The sequence below is a fragment of the Myodes glareolus genome, chromosome 2, assembly GCF_982192425.1.
Source record: "Myodes glareolus chromosome 2, mMyoGla1.1, whole genome shotgun sequence".
NCBI classification, from domain to species: Eukaryota; Metazoa; Chordata; class Mammalia; order Rodentia; family Cricetidae; genus Myodes; species Myodes glareolus.
The window spans coordinates 3,062,050-3,082,530 of NC_142027.1; the positions used below are offsets into that span (position 1 = coordinate 3,062,050).

The 20,481-nt window shown below is 43.8% G+C and overlaps 1 protein-coding gene across 2 annotated transcripts in view; it reads left to right on the top strand.

Annotated features, from left to right (window-relative positions):
• Positions 1–20,481, top strand: part of Dscam (DS cell adhesion molecule) — a 570,981-nt gene that overhangs the window by 296,086 nt on the left and 254,414 nt on the right. For both annotated transcript variants that reach the window (XM_085685855.2, XM_085685856.2), the window contains exon 4: positions 18,493–18,639. In XM_085685855.2, the coding sequence (XP_085541981.1) occupies positions 18,493–18,639 (147 nt within the window). The remainder of the gene's footprint in view (positions 1–18,492; positions 18,640–20,481) is intronic.

Genomic DNA, 20,481 nt, shown 5'->3' on the forward strand with positions numbered 1-20,481 from the left:
TCCCATGTGCTGATGGGTATCAATAACATAACCTGGTGATATGACTTCCTACATGTTATTAAGGTTTGTTCTTAGAAAGCAGTACAAGCTCATGCTTTGGAAGAGCTGTGTTTTCTGGCCTACCGTCATCTGTAACTATTTAAAAATATATTTCAGTTTAGGAAAGCTACTGCCTCTAACCAGAATATCTGAGGTTTGTTTCCTTAGTGTTGAAAGTCTCTAAATACTTGCTAAAATAATTTTCATTGAGTTTGGTATGATGGATGGTTCACACCTATAACCCCAGCACTTGGAAGGTTGAGACAGGAGGATTGCTATGAGTTTGAGACATTTAAAAGAAGTTTAATAGGTTTCTCTTGTTTGGGACACAGCAGAGATTTAAAATGCAGAATTTCTTTTCTTATTTTATAATGAAGTAACAGATTTAGAAATTTATTAACTGAGCAAAGGCTTGAGGGAGTGGCACAGTAAATAAATGAAATGCATCAGGTATTTACCAAACATATCTAAGATGATCATGGAGAATCTACAGGAAGGAGGGGCTTTGTTTAAAAGTGTGATGTAAGCCACTGCCTTTGAAGAGCATTTGGCTTCATTCTTTTCTGCGTGTTTGCTATAGCATTCTCTGTATTTCTGTGTGTCCTTGTCTGTGTTATAGGTCTGTCTGTCTGTCTATATCTCTCTCTTCATCACCCCCCCGCAAGAACAAAGAAATCCCCGACTGACTCATCTCGGATACCCAGGGTCACAGCCCAACTTCTGCTATACGCAGGTTTCAGCAACGTGTCCTGCTCAAAATTACATTCTGAAACGAAGACATCCTTAGACATTTGCAATAAGGAATTCCCAGCAGACCTGATGGGCTGGCACCCATTCTCTAGGTTCCATTATTAAGCAAACCTTGATTAGATGAGTTTGTCACATGACATGTGGCACAGGGGTGGGGCCCCTGACTTGTGCTGGTGCAGTCATGGTGAGCCCCACATTGAGCTGTAGACACTCTTGCCCTTGCCTAGAGGAAAACCCCATTGGAGGGAGGGAGATGTCACAGCATGAGGCTTGATGAGTTTGTTTGCCCCAGAGAAAGAAACAAAGAAACCCCAGACTCCCTGAGAGCTGTAGCTGTTAAATACACTCAAGCTGTTGTTTCCTTTTATTCAACACAGATTTTCTTCTGCTTCCTCATTGGTCTGTACTTTTTTGTCATGTTTGTTTATTGATTAGTGTGTGTGAGAGAGTTTGGGGTGTGTGTGTGTGTGTGTGTGTGTGTGCGCGCGCGTGCGTGCGTCTGTGTGTGTGTGTGTGTGTGTGTGCGTGTGCGTGCGTGCGTCTGTGTGTGTGTGTGTGTGTGTGCGCGCGCGTGCGTGCGTCTGTGTGTGTGTGTGTGTGCGCGCGCGTGCATGCGTCTGTGTGTGTGTGTGTGTGTGAACTCAGGTCATCAGGCTTACACAGTCAGTGCCTTTACTGTCTGAGCTACTGCACTGCTCACCACTTTTATTAAGAATTACGTGCTTGCTAATCTTGACTATCAACTTATTGACCGAGAAGCTCATAGACCAGTGAAATATACCCCCAGATTGCCTATGAATTTGTTTTTAGAGAGGAGGCAAAAACCTGCCTTGGATGTGGGTGGCGCCCTCTCACAGGGTAGGGTTCTGGATAGAGCTAGGTTTCTGTTCTCTCACCATTATGTGGAGCTTTACCTCTCCTGAGCTGCCTCTCCAGGGCTCAGGTGGAATGAGAGAGAATAAGAGCAGAAGTTCATACAGCACAGCATTGTCTCTGTTTCATGTCCACCATGTTGTGAGTTGCCCACCACACCCTCCTTCCCCCAATGACCTGGAGTTTTGAAAACCAACATTTAAATTTAAATTTAATTAAAATTAAATTTAAATTTAAAATTCAACTTTGTCTTTTCAAGTTGTCTTGCTCAGATGTTTGTCACGGTGACAAACACACCTTGACATTCTTAATGCGAGCAGGAGGCATGTGGAGTGAGTTGTGATCTGCCTCCAGATGCCTGTTAGGTGTTGATGAATGCAGGTTTCCAAATGCAGAACTGGTTTCTTCAGAGCTTACCTGGAGGAATACCCTCTCCTCTGTCGGTTCCCATAGCCATGACAGGGGAACAGGTAATACTTGTGCTTATCAAACCACTGCCATGGCGGCAGCTGTGGGGAGGCTGGGGCTGCACACAGTTCAGGACCCGTGATTTCTGCAGTTGATTTCATCCCACATCAGTGTTATATCCCTAGCACTTTTTCTATGATGAATTTATTTCCTTGGAGAAATCCCTCTGTTCATTTTTAGGGGGAAAAGTATAGTTATGGTTTCTCATATGCTTTATTTTAGCTAGGGTTTCATGCAACCTAGGCTAGCCTCTTCAAACTCACCGTGTTGCCCACACTGGACTTGAGAGCTCCTCCTACCTCATCTCCATTCCTATTTTAAACCTTTTCTCTGTGGCACATACAAGCGATGAGTCATGCTTCTAATGACTGACAAAGCACTAACGTCCCCAGACCTTAGAATGGGACATGACATCATCGGGAGGAATGAGTCCGAAAAGCAGGCAACAGAGTCAAAGACATCAAGACATCCCGACTCTCACTGTTGAGTCCCACATGAAGACCAAGTTACACAACTATAATATATATGCAGAGGGCCTAAATCAGCCCCCTGTAAACTCTCTGGTTGTTGATTCAGTCTCTGTGAGCCCCCGTGAACCCAGTTTAGTTGGTTCTGTGGGTTTTCTTGTGGTGCACTTGTCTGGTATCCATCGGATGCCCACCTGTATCTGAAGAGAAACAGTGGAGGAGTGGATGGAGTGGGGGTGGAAAAAGGAGATGGAGGGGAAACTTTGATAAACTTTGATTAGGATGTAAAAACAAGAAAAGAAAATAAAAAGAATGTGACCTTACTTGAAGCTGGGTTATTGTAGATATTATTTATATTATATGGATAAGTGGGATGGTGTGAGCCGTTGATCCAGTGTGAATTCTGTCCTTATGAAACAAGAAGATGGACACAGAGGCAAAGGAAGGAACAGAAACCCGTGAAAGCAGAGGTGGAGATGCACATTACACTGCCATCAAACAGGCAACCTAAAGCTAAAGGGTTCGGGAAAGGATGGACCCTGCAGATGGCCTAATCTCAACTCACGTCCTGCAGGAATATGTACATCTGCACACCTGTTTTCAATCCCCTCTGCAGATCTTTGCTACCACGGTGTGGGGAAAGTTACACGGACACCAAAGAGAATGGTGACGCCCATGGCAGACATGCAAGGGGTTGTCATAGCAATCAGCTCCCCTAGGCTCATCCAGCCTCTATCTACCATGAGTCAGGCGAATCTCCTTCACACCTGTCAGGTGTGAGTGTTACAGGTCCATCTAAAGTCGCCGCTGTCTAAAACTGATTAAGACACTAGAATTTTCTCGTGTGCAGAAAAACAGACAAAAAAAAATCAAGTTTGAGCTGAATGTTGAGATTTTCTCATCCACCAGCACAGGCGTCAGGGGAGACTGAGGCACCATCGGTTTTTCCTTCTGAGTATACACATGAGCATCTTCCCAAGGACATTGAAAGGAAAGGGGGCAGAGTCAGCAATGAGCAGTGGACAAAGGACTCCTTTCCTGTGACCAGGGGAATGAACACAGCTGTCCTCTTAGGATGTAAGATTCTCGTTTGCTCCCCTCACCTGCACTTCTGTCTTCTCGCTCCTGCATCCTCCCAAACCTGAGCTCTCCAGTTTTTCCGTCTCTGATGGGTGTGCTGTGGCAATCCGTAGAGAGGTCCCTGAATGGCAGCTTGGGCAACTGCGATGGTCTGTGGCTACATGAGAAGGTTCTGGGGAGTTCCCACCCGTCCTGTGACCGTAGCACGTCACATCTCTTCAGAATATGGTGTGTGGTTTCACTCTGTTAATTAGTCTGTGTCAGGGAAGCCTGGAATTATACACCATGTGGCGAGATTTTTACCAGGTTCATAAGATTAAAATGGTTTGAGCACTTGCCTGGGCTGTGGTTGTCAGGCTCCTACCTACCGTGTGTGAGAGTCAAGCTCTGGGAGATTTATTTAATAAATGTATCAGAGTAGTATTAATACTAAGCCACCAATGATAGAAGGTTGTTGTTGATGTACACACAAATACATATGCATATATATAGTTTAAAAATAATAAATGGTGTCCATTTAAAAATAATGTTGCCTTTTTCTGTGGTCCTCATTGCACAAAGTCTCAGGATAAAATATTGGCTATCCTCTAATTAAAATTTAATATCAAGAAATTTTTAAAAAATGCCTCGGTGCACATCATTTAAAATAGCTTCGTTTTATTCCTGTTTAAGGGACATGTTGAAGTTTTCCCAACAGGACAGAAGAGTAATTTTCATAAATATTAAAGCGAGTGGGATATACATCCGAGGAAACTCTTTTGTGCTCCATCTCAAGAAGAGGGTGGATTACTTTGGAATGCTGGGGACTTCCACTCGTCTTTGCTGTAGGGAAATTCTGCCTTTATTAAAAACATGCCGGACTTCATCAAAGGAGTAGACAGCCTTACCACGTTCTGCTCTAAGGGCGTGTGAAGGACACGAGGTGGCGTTCACTGTGAGACTCGCTAAAGAAGACTCGTACAGAATGAGTGTGTCCTGCAGATGTAAAAACTAATATAAACTGTCCTAGTGCAGATATATGGGAAGGAAAACACAGAGGATGAAGCATAGGGCAGGGTGGGCTTTCTCCAGAGCATGGAAGTCACACCCCGTTTTTAACTCCTTGTGTGCTTTCCCCTTCATGGACACCGTTTAGCTGGAAATGGACGTATTGTGCTTAGACTCATAAAATACGTTTTTTAAGGATCATGGTCTGACTATTCCCATGGAGGGAGGCACCCTTACAAAGGAACGAGCTCGTGGGTTGGCTCTAAAAACAAAGTACTAAACATGAGAGCCTCGTGTTAGATGCCTGCCAGGCAGACATGGGAGAAAAGCCTTGGGGGAAGGTACCAGGGCTCCCCCTAAAGGACCAACTGTGAACTACCCTGTCTCAGGAAAATGCAGCCACACCCTCAAAGCCGTCTTCCCCTCTGACTTTCTCCATCCGTCCTCTGCATTCCATGGAGGGCTGCCTCCCACCCCTTGTGGGCTCTGCTTCTGCATCACCTCTCTTCCTCCCAGTTTCACCCGTTCCATTGGGTTTCACCTCTTGTCTCACCGTCAGGAAGTAGTAGTCACCCACCTCTGCCCTGGTGTCAAACCCTGGAACTTTGGGTTCCCCCCTCCCATTCACTAAGGCAGAGGTGCCCTCAGCCACAGGCTTCGCCTATGCTTACTTCACTCTCTGTCCTGAACAGCATGTGCACAACAGAGTATTTTCTAATGTCCCATCCTTTCAGATAATTGTATCTTTCCTTCCTGACCCATTAGTCACCCCTTTCATGTGTTAATAATAAGAGACATGGATGCTAAGCTTCCCAATTCCAGGCCATTCTTGGACTGCATTTGAGATAACCTGTAGTCACTTAACCCCATCTACACTCCTCCTTCTTTTTTGTCTCCTAAAGAGCTCTGTGTGTCTAAAGCAAAGTGTGCGCAAAGAGTGTTTGCATTGCTCCCTTTAAAGGTAAACCCAATAGAACCAGCCACAAATGTATATGTGCAGATATACCGACTTCTGGTTAATGCAGTTACCTCCCAAAGACTCTAAGCCATGGATCCATTTTCCTTTATTTACAGAAAGAAGGATAGTAAGTGTTAAACATGGAGCAGAGAGATCACATGGGGCATCCTCCTGGAGGCAGCTGGATGAACATTGGTGGAGACCAGGTTCATGGGGCTTTTTCTCTGAATGAATCAGTGGGAATGAAGGAGCTGAGGAACCACGTGGATAAGCAGCTCTCCCAGCACATCACAGGCTGCATAGTGGTCTGGATGTGAGATGCCCTCCACCCCATAGACTTCAGTGTTTGAACCCTGTCCCCACTCCTGTTGTGGTGCTGTTTGGGAAGACTGTAGAAGCTTTCGGAAATGGAGCTTGCTGGAGGAAGTGCATCTCTGGGGTGGGCTTTGGGGGTTGTGCAGCTTGGCCCTTCCTGCTGTCTCTCTGCTGACTGAAGAGTTGGAGTTGAAAGGTTCCCACAGCCATGAGGGACTGCATCCACGCAGGAGGTGGAAGCAGAATAAACCCTTTCTACCCTAAGCTGTTTTTGTCTGGGTATTTTATCACAGCTGCCCAATGGACAGTGGCTGGGTCTGCTGAGGGCTGGAGAAGCCCTTCCTGAGGACCTGCGCTCCCCTCCAGCTCCTTCCAATAGTTGTTATAACTATCTAGAGTTAACATTTTAGAAGTATTTATTTTAAAAAATTATTGTGCCTGCATGATTATACAAATGGATGGGTACCCCCATTGTCTATATCATGCTTTGACCATGTCTGTCCTCTCCTGTGCCATTTGATTCTCTACGTTGCCAAATTCCCTTCCAGTCTCTCCCCTTCTTCTCTTCTTGTTTTCTCTTCTGTTTCTCTCTCCCCTTCTCTCCTCTGCTTGTTCTGTCTCTGTCCTTCTGTGTCTTTGTCTCTGTCTCTCTCCTTCTGGCCCCCTCTTCCTGCCAAGGAAGCGCTCACTGTGTTCAGGCTCACTTCTTAGCTCTTTTATCCACCTATGCCCCCACACTGCTCACTTTTCTCTCCTTTGTCTAATTGCTTTTCTTATCTCCAACTGAAGCATTTTTTTCCCTAAACATGAGAGGCCCCACAACGGGTGGCAAGTGTCCCATCATGCGAATGAGTGAGTTATCAGAGTGTCTTTGATTGTTGCTGTTGTTGTTAAACCTTAAATAATCTCTTTAAAATCTAATTTTATTTTTTTTGAAGGATATATTCTGGAAAATCATGAGAAATCTAACTAGAGTAAAGATTAATGGTTTACTCCAAGATCTGCACAGGCAAAGCTCTGATCATTAACAAACTAAACAGGGTAATTAGGTGCACAGTTGAATGCAGTGTGCGGGCTTAAATTAGCAGTGTGTAATTGAGCCTCATTTAACTGTGGGAGAAGTACACTGAGCAAATCTTAGTTACAGGAGGAAAATGTCTTTGTGAGATTGCCTTCAGAGTGTTTTAACATGTGTATGCCAGAGGATTCTGGATTAGAAGCTAGGCTGGGCGTCCACATGTCCTTACTTCCAGTGATCTCTTCCAAAACTACGTGTTGGTTTCTTCGACATCACAGATTACAACAAAGAACAGTGACAGGGTTGGGTCACTGCCTGCACTAGAATGCCTTATAATTACTTATTCTATTTGGGGGAGGGGGACCTCAAAATCTGTATAGCCTGAATATCCAGTCATATAATGCAGAGCAGAAGGGAAAGGGCCGAAACAAGGGGAAGCAAGAGGGTGGCTTTATCCCCAAGGTCTCTATCGTGGTTGACATTCTAACTGAAGAACCATGATGCTGAGTGCAGTTCAGTGCAACACCAGGAGGGAGTGAAGCAGCCATGGATGGTGAGGAGGGGGAGCATGTTGGGAGGGCAGGGATAACAAAGGTCAAAGAAATGTTGGAGGCATCTATCTCTGCTGCAGCTGTGCCCACCAGTAGACTAGCTTGGAAAGCAAGAGATATCAGGCCGCCTTTGACACACCTTGCCTGTCCTAGCCTCCTGTGTCACCGTACTACCAGGGCTTCGGTCTACATGTGCTGTGTACCACACCCACAGACGCCTCTTAGAGCAGGCTACTAGAGTGTGTAAGAGCACATGGGTGTGGGCATAAGAAAGAGAATGTACTCCGCTCCTCTCCCAGCTTACGTCCATGAATATTTGCTACTTCATTACCTCTGTTTATTTGCATATGCAGATTTATGCTTATACATGTGCATATATAGTACATTGATTTATGTATCATTTTGGTATTGCTCTAGATTGCCTTGGGGATCTTTATAGAACTTCGATATCTTCCTGTCCTTTTAATCACTGTGAGTTTGAGCATATTTATTTTTTAATACATTTACCCTCAGTTAACATTCTACTGTTTCTAAAGCATCAGAGGGCACTATAGTTCACTGTGTTTTGAGGGACATCAATGAGTATGTGGCTGTGTCTGAGGATTTACTTAGGAGAGAGTCTTTGGAGAAGACCCACTGGGTTGAAGTCTACACAATACTTACGACTAAAAATAATCACACAAGTTGGTCCCCAGAAATGCTTCACCAATTTATATTCCATAAAACATGTTCATTTCCTTTTATTCCCATCAAGATTACATATCCTCAAGGGTCTTACTGGTTTTTAAATATCTTTGGAGGAAATAGCATGTCTTAATTGGTATCAGTGAGGTTGACTTCTAACTGGACTCTCTTTAGAAATGGAGGAAGATGAGTTTCTTTCTTTCATTTTCAGAAAATTGATATTTTCATAATATCAAATCATCTGTTCTTAGAATATGCAGCAGCTTGTCGTTTAACCCAGCCTTTAATTTTGTTCTGGGGAATACTTTAGAGCATTCTTTAACTGTCCTTTGTACATTGGTAGCAGTTGCAGCTGGATATTTAATATTATTAGTCTAGAAGTCTGATCATTCATAGTTAGATTGTTACATAGCCTGGCTTCCTTCCCAGTCCTTGCTTCATTCAACAATGCTTCCAAGAAGATACATCACTCTGGTGTGGCCCCGGTGCAGATGAGACAAGCCAGCCCTAAGCCACGTGTGCATCCCAGGCCATGCAGTAGAAAAGCACAGGGTTGAGACTATAGGAGCCACTGTGGTCTTACAAAGTCTCTCCTCTGGGTCTCCTGATCATTCCCTGGACCCTCTGTCTCCTGCCCTCTCCTTTGCTGGATTGTGTCTCCTGATCATCCTCTGTCTCCTGCCCTCTCCTTTGCTGGGTTGTTCCTTGACCCTCTCCTCTTGTTCCCACACGGGTGCTCTGAGCATCATCAGTCTCTGAGACAGGTTGCTCCTTCACATTTAGATCAGTTCCCATGCAGCCTGCTTCACTCAGCTGTATTCTCTAGGGAACCTGCCCTTCTGCAGCAGAGTTCCCACCCTGAGGTCCTTTCTGGCCCTCACTGAGAACATAGCATCTTCTGCCTTGATCAGGATTCCCATTGTACTCAGGTGTCTCTGTGGCTGAATTTTCACTTCCTGTGAGGATCCCAGTCATAGCGCATTGGGGCCCTCTCTACACAGGGTGACTTCATCCTGAAGTAGTCCATCTACAGTGACCTTGTTTCTGAGTAAGGTCTTGTTGGAGAACGTCAGCATATAATGTTAGATGGAAAATGTTTCAGCCATGCCTCCACACCAGCCGTGTTAACCACCCACCCCTCCTTCAGCTCTCTCAGATGAAGCTGCCAGTGCTGTTCTTCGAGGCGCCATCTTCCTCAGGCTGTTCTCGGAGGTCCCATCTGCAGCTCCTGCTGGTGTCTCTCACAGAGATCAGAGCGTGCAGAAGAGTCCTGCCGAGGGTCTAATTCCTCTCTGACCTACATCCGAACTAAGAGAAATTGAGAACTTGGAAGTCATTCTGCCTCCTCTTCTAATTCAGTTAGTGCTGTTTGAGCATGCCCGTTTTTAAAAGGTTATATATTCCTTTCCAGCATCCTCTCCTAACCACATAGACGTAGAACTTAGATTCTAACTCCAGTCCTCTGACTTCCTGACGTTGCTGTGCAAACTGTCTTGAGGAACCTAGAGAAAGTTCTGTCGTGCGGGGATGCAGCTGTTGGGGCGAGGCGGCGGCAAAGCCTAGACAGGTTCTTTATGTGGCATTGCCAAGCCACATCTGATTAGCAGCGCCATCTGCTCTTTTAATTATTATTGGCTCAGTTCAGACGGAAGAAGCAACGAATAAGGAGAGCAAACTGAAGAAATGGTTTGGAGTGAAAAATCAAGCCTGCTTTTAAAATCTTTTTGCAATTGTACCAGGCCTATTGAAGGCCTAACCCAGCTGCACAGCAAAAAGCCAGAGAGCTAATGAAAGAATAATTAACATCCAAATCCTAAAATGGGCTCACTCTCAGGTAATAAAGTGAGATCGTTCCCGGAGATCATTTTTATAGAATGTATATGAGAAAATAATTATGTCAGATTATAAAATGGTATAATTTAGCTTTTTGTCTTTTTGCCAAAAATGAAATAGAAAATGTTTTAACATGTGTGCTATGTATGTATTTATGTGTACATGTTTGTGTGTAGTGGGCACACATGTATGCTGGAGAATGGGTATGTGTGTACACATGTATAGAGACTGAAGTTTGACATTTAATATCTTTCTTGATTACTCTCCACTATATTTTCTGAGACAGGGCCTCTTGCTGAGCCTGGTATTTGTGGATTATGTCTACTCCAGCTAGCCAACCAGCCAGCCTGCCCTGGGATGCCCTGTCTCTGCCCTCTGAGTGCTAGGATGAAGGCTGCCACCACACCTGCTTGATGTGGATTCTGGAGATCCCAACTGTAGTCTGGCAAGCTCTTCACTACTGAGCTGTTCCCTAACCTAGGAAAGAATTTTAAACACAGCAACGATGACAGATTGCTTCACATGGATGCCTAACAAATACTCTTGGATGGTATAAGCACATTCTGTTCTGGTTAATGGGAATGAGAAGTTGGACATTGTGCAATGATGTCTTGCTATTCCCAGTAGAGGAGAGGGACACTGGACCAGAGTCCTATGCATGAACAGCATGCATTCCCATCACGATATGATAAAACTCAGTATGGGTGAGGAGAGGCCATAGGCATGGAGAATGTGGACAACACTGCTAACAACTTAGTGGAGGAGCTGAGATTAGGAGTGCACAAAAGGAGGCATCTAAGGAGAGAGTGGGGCTCAGAGATGCTGAGGACAGCAAGTGAGAGAAGGGGAAGGTGTTTAGTACTGATAGAGAAGGAAACCAAGGAACGTCCATGGGGATGTGGTCACAGTACAATCCTTAATATGCAGCACGTGTGACCTGGTGTGGTGGGACTCCATCTTGACCCCTAGGGATGACGTGGTGTGGTGGGACTCCATCCTGACATTTAGGGATGGCCTGGTTTGGTGGGACTTTATCTTGACCCCTAAGGAGGACCTGGTGTGGTGGAACTCCATCGCATCATCTAGAGATGTCAATGTCATGTCTTTATAATTGCAAACCCCCTGAACAGTGAGTAGAAAATGGGCTGCAGATGCAGACCGGGAAATGGGTATCCTTAGGCACTCATTGTGCAGTGTAGAGCAGGCATGCGGATGGATCAATAACTAGTCTGCCGGTGGGAAGAGAGAGCCCTGCTATTGGCTGCAGTATGAGGGATGCAGAATAACTATTTTTCAGGACTCCTTGATGTGTGCCTCATGTTCAGATACTAAATCTCATGTCCGCCAATTCATGCAACATGACGACGACACTGAAGAAATTTCCCGAGTTCCCACCATGATCATGCTGTACAGTTGCAAAGACTTCTGAAGACAGCTGCTGTCATAAAATCCCACTGAATAAATGGTTTAAATTGCAGCTACATAATACTTATTTCATAGTTTTGGAGGGTGTCTGATGAATCATTGCTTGTTGACCACCCCTTTCTGGATTGTAGGTAGCTGCTTCCTTACTGTGTCTTCTCACCTCAGAGAGGATGATTTTGCTTTACTTCCTCTTCATACGAGGGCGCAAACCCCAGCACAGGGCCCCACCCATGATTACCTCCCCAAATTTCCCAAATTACTTTCCCAAATTAACTCTGAATGCTATCACACAGTAGGATTAGAACTTCTCTGCAATTTGGACAGGTATACAATCAGTGTCTAACAGATGTCTGTGTGACTCTCCTACCCCACAGCTTGTCACTGGGATGTGTAAGCATGTTCTTGGACATACTGTATCACCCCATACCCCAGTTAATATAGCCAGGTCATGTAACATTGGCTCACAGGTTTCGCACATATTTTACCATGTTGACATCAAATGACAGAAATACATACACATGTATATACATACACAATGTGTATACATACACATACATATACTCCACATACCTATACATGTATATTGATGGTGCTGGGTACCCAAACCAGTACATCATGCGTACTAGGCCAACACTTTGCTTAGCTATACCCATGGTCAAATGGCAGAACTGTCTTATAAATCTCTTCCATGTCATCCATGGTTAGACTTTTTCTCATAAGTGAGGTTGCTTTTTGTGATTATAACGTAAAAATGAACTCCTGTGAGCTCCTATATTCAGCTGCCCTGCTAAGTGAGATACCTTCTTATAGTTACCCACCACCTCTGGCTCTTGCACTCTTTCAGCTCCCTTTAATACAATGATCTCTGAACTTTGAGGGTGGTGTGGCAGTACACATATTACCTTTAGGGATGGGAGTCTGCAATCTCTTCAGTCTCTCATCCTCTCTGCCTTGGCAAGTTGTGATCTCTGTGTAAGCCTCCATCTACTGAAAATAGAATCTTCTCAGATGATGGATAAGAGGTATATTGCTCTCAGGGGGGTAACAATGAGTCATTAGGAGTCAGTTTAATATTATGTCCATTTAGCAGTGCAATAGTGGTAGGTCCTTTCTAGGGCCTATGATCTATCTAACCATATGTCCTTAACCCTGGTAAGATATTATGGTTGGGTTTTATCTTGTGGAATTGGGCTTCAACCCAATCGGGAAGTGGTTGGTTACTCCTAAGTTGTTTGTGTCAGTATTACATCAGTGAGCATGTCTTGGAAGGCCTGTCATAGTATATGAAACTCAAAACTCTCAAAGAGCCACTAAGAATGAAGGCAAAAGAAATACCTTTTATTTAAAGAAATATTCTTTTATTTAAAGAAATTTAAATAAAAAATATTTTTAAAAAGTGAACCATAACATGTTGTGTCTGTGTTCCAATGCCCGTGGGGACAACATGGATACACATGTTGATCAATACCTACTGAATCAGAATGGTCATTCTATTCAGCATCATATTTATGTTTGTTTATTCTTATCAATAGTATTTCAGATAACAAATCAAAATTTCAAAGATTTATGGGATGTCATCTTCTGTATGCATATGTTTATAAATGTGAAATGATTAACTCAAAGTCATTTACATATCTTCCATGTTGCATGGCCCTCTCACGATGAGCTGTTTGAAGCTTACTCTCTCCTAGTTCCTTCAGGATACCTTATTGATACCTGCTCTCATCTGGAAACTGAGGTGTCTACCGACATCTGTGCCATCGTCTAACCCTCAACAGTAGAACTGATATTCTGTCAGTCTTAGAAGACTAGACTAAAGTTTAGAGAACTAAATGTCTTGAATGGCATCACACAGTAGGAAACTGACAAAGCAATTTAGTGTTCATTTCCATTGGATTCTGGAGTCTGGGTTTTCTCTGTGATCCTGAAAAATCTCTCAAAATAGGGAAGTTTAGTCCAACTCAAACCATTGAAAAGATCCTTCAGTTTGGTCATTTATAAGAGACTGATCAAATTAGGCAAGTAGAGTGAGCAAAGCAATTAATAATAGGTATCTTACTGGCTGCAGCTAAATATTTAGATTGATGCAAAGAATACATACAGGATTGAGGATAAATTCCAACTTTTTTCTTTCTTTCTTCCTTCCTTCCTTCCTTCCTTCCTTCCTTCCTTCCTTCCTTCCTTCCTTCCTTTCTTTCTTTCTTTCTTTCTTTCTTCATGTTTTAAATCCTAAAACTCGAGGCTGTTTGTAACATGAAGGGGCCTGCTTGTTGGGGTTTACGTCCTGCCCAGTTCCCCATGGCCAGCAAGCCCCAAAGAAAATCACACAGAGTCTACATTAGGTTATAAACTGATAGACCCATTAGCTCAGGCTACTTATTAGCTCTGTAGCTTATAGTAACCCATTATTCTTATCTATGTTAGCCAACATGGCTTGGTACCTTTCTCAGTGGGGCAGCTCACATCTTGCTTCTTCAGTGATCTGGGCAGAACTGCGGAGGGAGCTTTCTGCTTCCCAGAATACTCCTGTTCTCATCACCCCATCTTTACTTCCTGTCTGGTTGACCCACCTATACTTCCTACCTGGCCAATCAGCATTTATTTAAAATATGATTGACAGAATACAGACAATTCTTCCGCACCAGCTGTTTAGGATAGAAGCCCCTTGATGATAGGGCTTCGTCTTATGCCAGTTTGCATTCCTGGAGCTCAGAGGGTTGCTAGCTTGAGGGATGAGCATGTTGCTGGGTCCTGGTAACCTGCTCACCCATACATGGCACAGGAGCATTGATAATCTGTGCCTTTTGTGCAACTGGACCATGGCTTAGCTTCAGAAAAAATCTTGTGGCCTTTCCACCCCTCAGCACCACAATAGGGAGACACGTGACTGTAGAATGCTCAACCCAAGAGATCCTGCAGTGTCACCACTATGCAAATGTTCATTTTCTGAGATAGTCCTGTGTTTCTAGATAGAAATACCCCACCAACCCATGTGGTTCCTCCAGGCAGGCCAGCTGGACTAGGGCTTGGCCTCATACTTATTTTAGTGGTCCTAGAATAATGCTCACATTAAGTGGCTGCAGGTTGGCTCAAGAACCGCCTGCAGCCTATTTAGAGTCCTAACTATACACCTGTGCCTTCACTCTGGACACTAAAACACATCATGCAAATGTTAGGACTGGGATAGTGGTAAACCAGACAACAGTAACAGGCAACAGTCAGATAGAGAAGCAAGAAGTAGAAAAGCAATGACCCAGAGGATTAAGCACTTAAGAACTCAGGGAACACTTAGTATATGTTGAGAAGCCAAGGATGTTTCTCAGACATCTCGTGATGCCAGAATAGTACATCCCAGCCATCAACGATGTTCACAGTGACAACCTCAAAGTCATAAACCACTTACTGCCATACTTATCCTGGTGACTCTGGTTTGCTAAGTGTCTGACATGCCAAAAATTTCAAACTGTAGCTAAGAATTATTTTCATTTAAAACTCTATAGTCTCTCCCTGTATTATATACCAAAAAGTATGTTAACTGTAAAATTTGCCTTTGGGCAATGTGTTATCAGGCATTTCTCAAGAGTCAAGATGTGTGTGGGGGGGTCATAGTTTATTGACTCTAATAATCTCTGCTTGAATTTTTCTTTATCTCAAAAAAGTTATAACCTATGTAAAAGTATGATTTTATTTAAAAAAAAAACCTTTTTTATACATGTCTCAAGAGCGTGTGGCATAAAGCAGCAGGCAGGATGCAGCAGAAAACCAGGGGACAGTGGAGAGGTCCTTAATACCATAGAGACAGTGTATCATAGGGCTTTGCTCAATTTTCATTGTCCCCAATGGGTTCCGCACACCTTAGAGGTGAGATGACCCAGGAGCCATGGACTTTCATGCTCTCTGATGATGAAAAGCCTCTATTCTTCCACATTGTTTTCAGTTTTAAAACATCGATCAATTTCAAGATGGAATTCAGTGGCCATTGACAAAAGAGAGGCCATCAAAGATGGGCTAGGTCAGCTCTTTCTCCATTCTCTGAACTTCTCAGAAAGTGTTCACAAAAATAGAAGATTCCAGTTCTTCTGAAATAATGTCTTAAGATTCTTCTTCATGTGCCAAGTTAGCAGTGCAGAGCAAGTGTGCCCAGGACCAGAACAGCGCTGGCACTGCCAGCATGGGTTCCCTCCTGCCCTGCTAAAGAGCCATCACAGATGGCCATCCACTTATTCCTTCCCAGCTGATGGCCTGCCAGTTGTCAGGGAAACGCTCCATGCTCAGAAGAGGACAGACTCTGCATATGTTTCCTTTTGGTCCTTCTTGTCTGTCACTGTACTTCAAAAGAAGGGGTTACTGAAGCATTATATAACCATGTAAAATATGTTGAAAAAGAAAACATGTTTCTGATCCACACTGTGTATATTAATAAGATATACTCGTAGTACGATGGCACATACCAGGAGGTAAAAGATTTCTCATTACTTTCTTTTGAGGAAAAGATAAAAAAAAATATCTAGACAGTGCAGAACATGAAGGAAAATTTTTAACGTTTCTATCATTAATCATATTTTCCTATTTTAAAATGAATGGCTTGATAGGATAATCTCCAAGTTAATTTAAGTATTATGTAATTATTTAAATTATTTTCAGTAATTTTAAGTTATGCTAAAGCAGGATTTGTCTTTATTTATCTTTTTCGTGTCTGTGATTTTTGAATTGCCTTTATCTTATATAAGAATTTATGCTATTTACATTTTATCAGTGCAACTTTCTTATGAATATTATGGGGTCTTTGCAAGACAAGAATTATGAGAGAATATTGCCTGCAGCAGAAAAAAATGAGACCTCAAATCAGTGAAACTGGACACTGAAGATTGTTCAGTCTGTAAAATGCTCACCTTGTGAGAATAACTCACTGAATTTGATTCCTGCAAACCCAGATCAAAGAAACCAGGAGTGGTGGCGTGTGCTTATAATCCCAACACTGTAGAGGTGGAGACAGGTAGATTCTTACTGGCCAGACAGTCTAGCTAAATTGGTAAGCTCCAAGTTAATGAGAGGCAATGTCTCAAAAATGTGTGTATTTAATAAACAGTCCTTGTTTTAGCTTGTTTTCTGTGGTGGTAAATACCATGACCAAAAGCAACTCGGTGAAGAAAGCATTTATTCTAGCTTATAGCTTACAGTCTATTGAGGGAAGTCAAGGAGGGAACTCAAGGCAGGAGCCTGGAGCAGAAAAACAAAGAAATGCTACCAGCTAGCTTGCTCCCATGCTCACCCTCTACCTTTTATAAACAGCCTAGGCTCTCCTGTCAAGGGATGGCATTACTCACAGTGGGCTGAGCCCAAAGAAGCTGCTTCTAGTATTAACAAACAGATGCAGCAGCAGTAGGATAGATGAGCTTGCTAGAGTGCATACGAAGTTTCCACATTCTGTGTCCTTTCATCTGGGTGGAAGATACTGTGTACATCTACATCCTCCCACTTCAAATAGTCTAATAAGGAAAATCTCAGGTGCATTTGGATTGATTCCAGAGCCATTTGAGTTGATATTCAAGATTAGCCATCGCATCTCCTAAGGAATGACAATACTATCTGGCCTCCAGATACATGTGAACTCACTTATGCAGGCACACACATGAACATGCACAGACAGGAAGATGCTTGTATACCTGCCGCACACATGAATGTGCACAGATATGAAGATGCGTGTATACCTTCACAGACATGAGCATGAACAGACATGAAGATACATGTACACCTGTTGCACATGTGTATGTGCACAGATATGAAGATGTTTGTACAATTGTCACACATCTGAGTGGACACAGTTGCGAAGATGAATGTGCCCCTGCACAGATATAAATGTGCACAGGTATTGGGATGCACATATACCTGCACAGATATGAACACACACACACACACACACACACACACACACACACACACACACACACACAAGACCTGATAATCCTACAACAGTAAACCACAGAAGCTTTCAACTGAACTCAGAAAGACAGAAATAAAAGAAGATATTTTTGCGTTCTAGTCTTTTCCAGAGACAAATCAGGTGAAATCAGATCCCATGCAGAAATCCTCCACAGACAACCCCAGCAGTGACAGAAGTGGCCTAAGCCACCCTCCAGCAGATGACAGGGACTTTGTGACAAGGGCAATGTCTATACCTTTACTTGTTTAACTAATGATAGCAAGGCAAGTATCTTTAGTTCTACTGCTGTTTTTAATTGAACAGTGTGATGTGTTTAGAAACTTTTAGATCTTTATATTTTTATACTATGAATTTAGGAGTCTGTATTTTTTTTGTTTTTGATTTTCAAGACAGAGGTTCTCTGTGTAGCTTTGGTGTCTGTCCTGGAACTTGCTCTGTACACCAGACTAGCCACAAACTCACAAAGATCTGCCTGTCTCTGCACCAGAATGCTGGGATTAAACACATGAGCCACCACTGCCTAGCTATGGAGTCTATATTTTCAAAAGGAAAGAAATCTCACCTCTCTGAAAGCTCTGGTGTTTGCTGTCAGAGTCAGTCTGTCTGTCTGTGCAATCTGATCACACAGGTGAGAATAAGACCACATCCAGGATGTGGAGCAGGGGGGGCAAGCACAAATCCTCCTGCGTGAGAAGAAAACAGGAACTGTCAGTTTTTAGATTTGTTTTTTCACAACTAACTGAAAAAGAACCAGACACCCTCAAACACTAAATACACAGAGTTGAACTTTGACCTGGTAGTAATGCTTGCAGTCCTCCACTGCCTTTGGCTCTTAGAAGATGTCTCTCTGCCCCTCTTCTTCAAGATCCATGAGCCGCCGGGGAGCAGTGAGGAATATGTGTTTCATTTAGGGAAGAACATTCTAAAGTCTCATTCTCTGCACCTAGACCAGTTGTGTGCTGCTGTTACCCATGTCTACTGTGTAATGAAGGTTTTCTGAGAAGGGCGGAGAGGCACACTAATCTACAGGTTTAATGCTGAGTTGTTAGGGGTCTGTTCCTACCCTGTTTTCACAAAGTCATTACTTCTGTCTGTTTCAGGATCTAGATTTCTCATCACATCCACGGGAGCCTTGTATATTAAAGATGTACAGAACGAAGACGGCCTGTACAACTACCGCTGTATCACGCGGCACAGATACACAGGGGAGACGAGACAAAGTAACAGCGCGAGACTGTTCGTATCAGGTGAGAGCGCAGTCTCGGGGTACACAGGGGAGACGAGACAAAGTAACAGCGCGAGACTGTTCGTATCAGGTGAGAGCGCAGTCTCGGGGTACACAGGGGAGACGAGACAGTAACAGCGCGAGACTGCTCGTATCAGGTGAGAGCGTGGTCTCGGGGTACACAGGGGAGACGAGACAAAGTAACAGTGCGAGACTGTTCATATCAGGTGAGAGCGCAGTCTCGGGGCTGCATACATCTTTGGTCAGTTCTTGATGTCTTATCAAAAACAGAAGAATTTGTGACTCAGTGGGAACCTTCAGCTTAAGTGTCTTTTAAGTCAGCGTCCATATAGCAATACAAACTCAAATATTCCAAATCATTTTCCAGTTGGGAAGATTATACATTCTTTTGACTGAAATGATTTTCAGCTTTGGAAGCATGCTCCATGCACTTGTCTTACTATCTTTGTATGTTTTTGCTTCTCATTGAGAGATAAAGCCAATCCCAGTCGGCTTCCAGTGGTACTAGCCTCAAAAGCCCTGCTGGGACAAAGCTGTCTAGGGAAGTGTTCTTTTCAGGTTGATCACCTTGGCACTCAGAGGCTGCTGTGGACAGGGTCCATGGCTGCTCCTTAGGTGTGTGGCAGGACGTGGTGTAGGTCCTACTTTTTTCAGGTAAGGGTCATGAGATCTTAGAGATTTATACCAAGATTTTAAAGAAAAGCTTGGAAAACCAAACAATGTGCAGTGTGGTCAAAGTTCCTGTAGAAAACACCCAGGCAGTCTACACATGGATGTGGAACGGTGACACTCGAGTTGCCATGGGTCTCCAGGGTGTCAGGGTTGCCAGGAACATGGGAGTTCTTTCTAGTGAAGCTGCAGGTGCTGGAGTGAACTGGCCCCGGGAGGAGGTCATGTGTAATGCAGGAGGTCAAGACCATGGCACCAGAGTTGTGCAAGACTGAGCGCTCACCATGATACCATGTGTGCCCTGGATACAGGCCATGAAACCACAGGGTTTGGTGTTTGCCATACTGGAATTTGGAGGTTTTTGGTCCAGTCTTTCATTGCTAGTCTTTGTCTTTCCCTTTTGAGATAAAATACTTACAAAGGATCACAGTTAAGACTTTGCCCATTAGTTTCTGGGGAACATTTGAAGCATGTTGGGGCTGTGAGACTTCGGGAGACTCTTAAAGTTGCACTAAATTTACCTTGTATTATGGGATGGTCATGAGCCTCTGGGATCCAGGAGCAGAATGCTGCGGATTTCAGAAGTCAACCACAGGATTATGTTTTGAGTACTTGTTCCCTGGGAAATGGGAGGGAAACCCTTAGGAAGTGGATCTCAGGAGGTGTATGTAGGGCTCTAATGTCTCAGGTCCAGCCTTTGTAGTCAAACCTTGCCTCTGATCTGTGTCTCCTCTCAATTTCCTGGTCTGCTGTGCTCTGAGAAAGCACCCCTGTGCATTATACAGCTGTGTACCCCCAGACTGAAATCCCTCTGTCACCTAAATCAGGTTGAGCCCTGCCCCCTGTTCTGTGCTGTCTAGAATGGCTTATGACAGCAGCTTTTTGTGTTCTGAACAGTGAATTTGATAAGCATGTAGCAACAGAAGGGAATAAACAAGAGGTGGGTAGAGAGAAGCAGAAGATAGAAATGCACAATCAAAGCAGAAGCTCCCACCCAGCAGGATGACTGGTGTGGCCTGATGGGAAGCAGACAAAGGTAATATTAAATCAGCGGACTCTTAACATGCAGCAGAAATCTAGCAGGGAAGCCCCCTTTGGTTAGTGGGCTCTAACTCCTAATTGAGAAGGTCCTAGGGATGGCAGAATGCCTCTTCTATAGAAGCTTCCAGGTGAA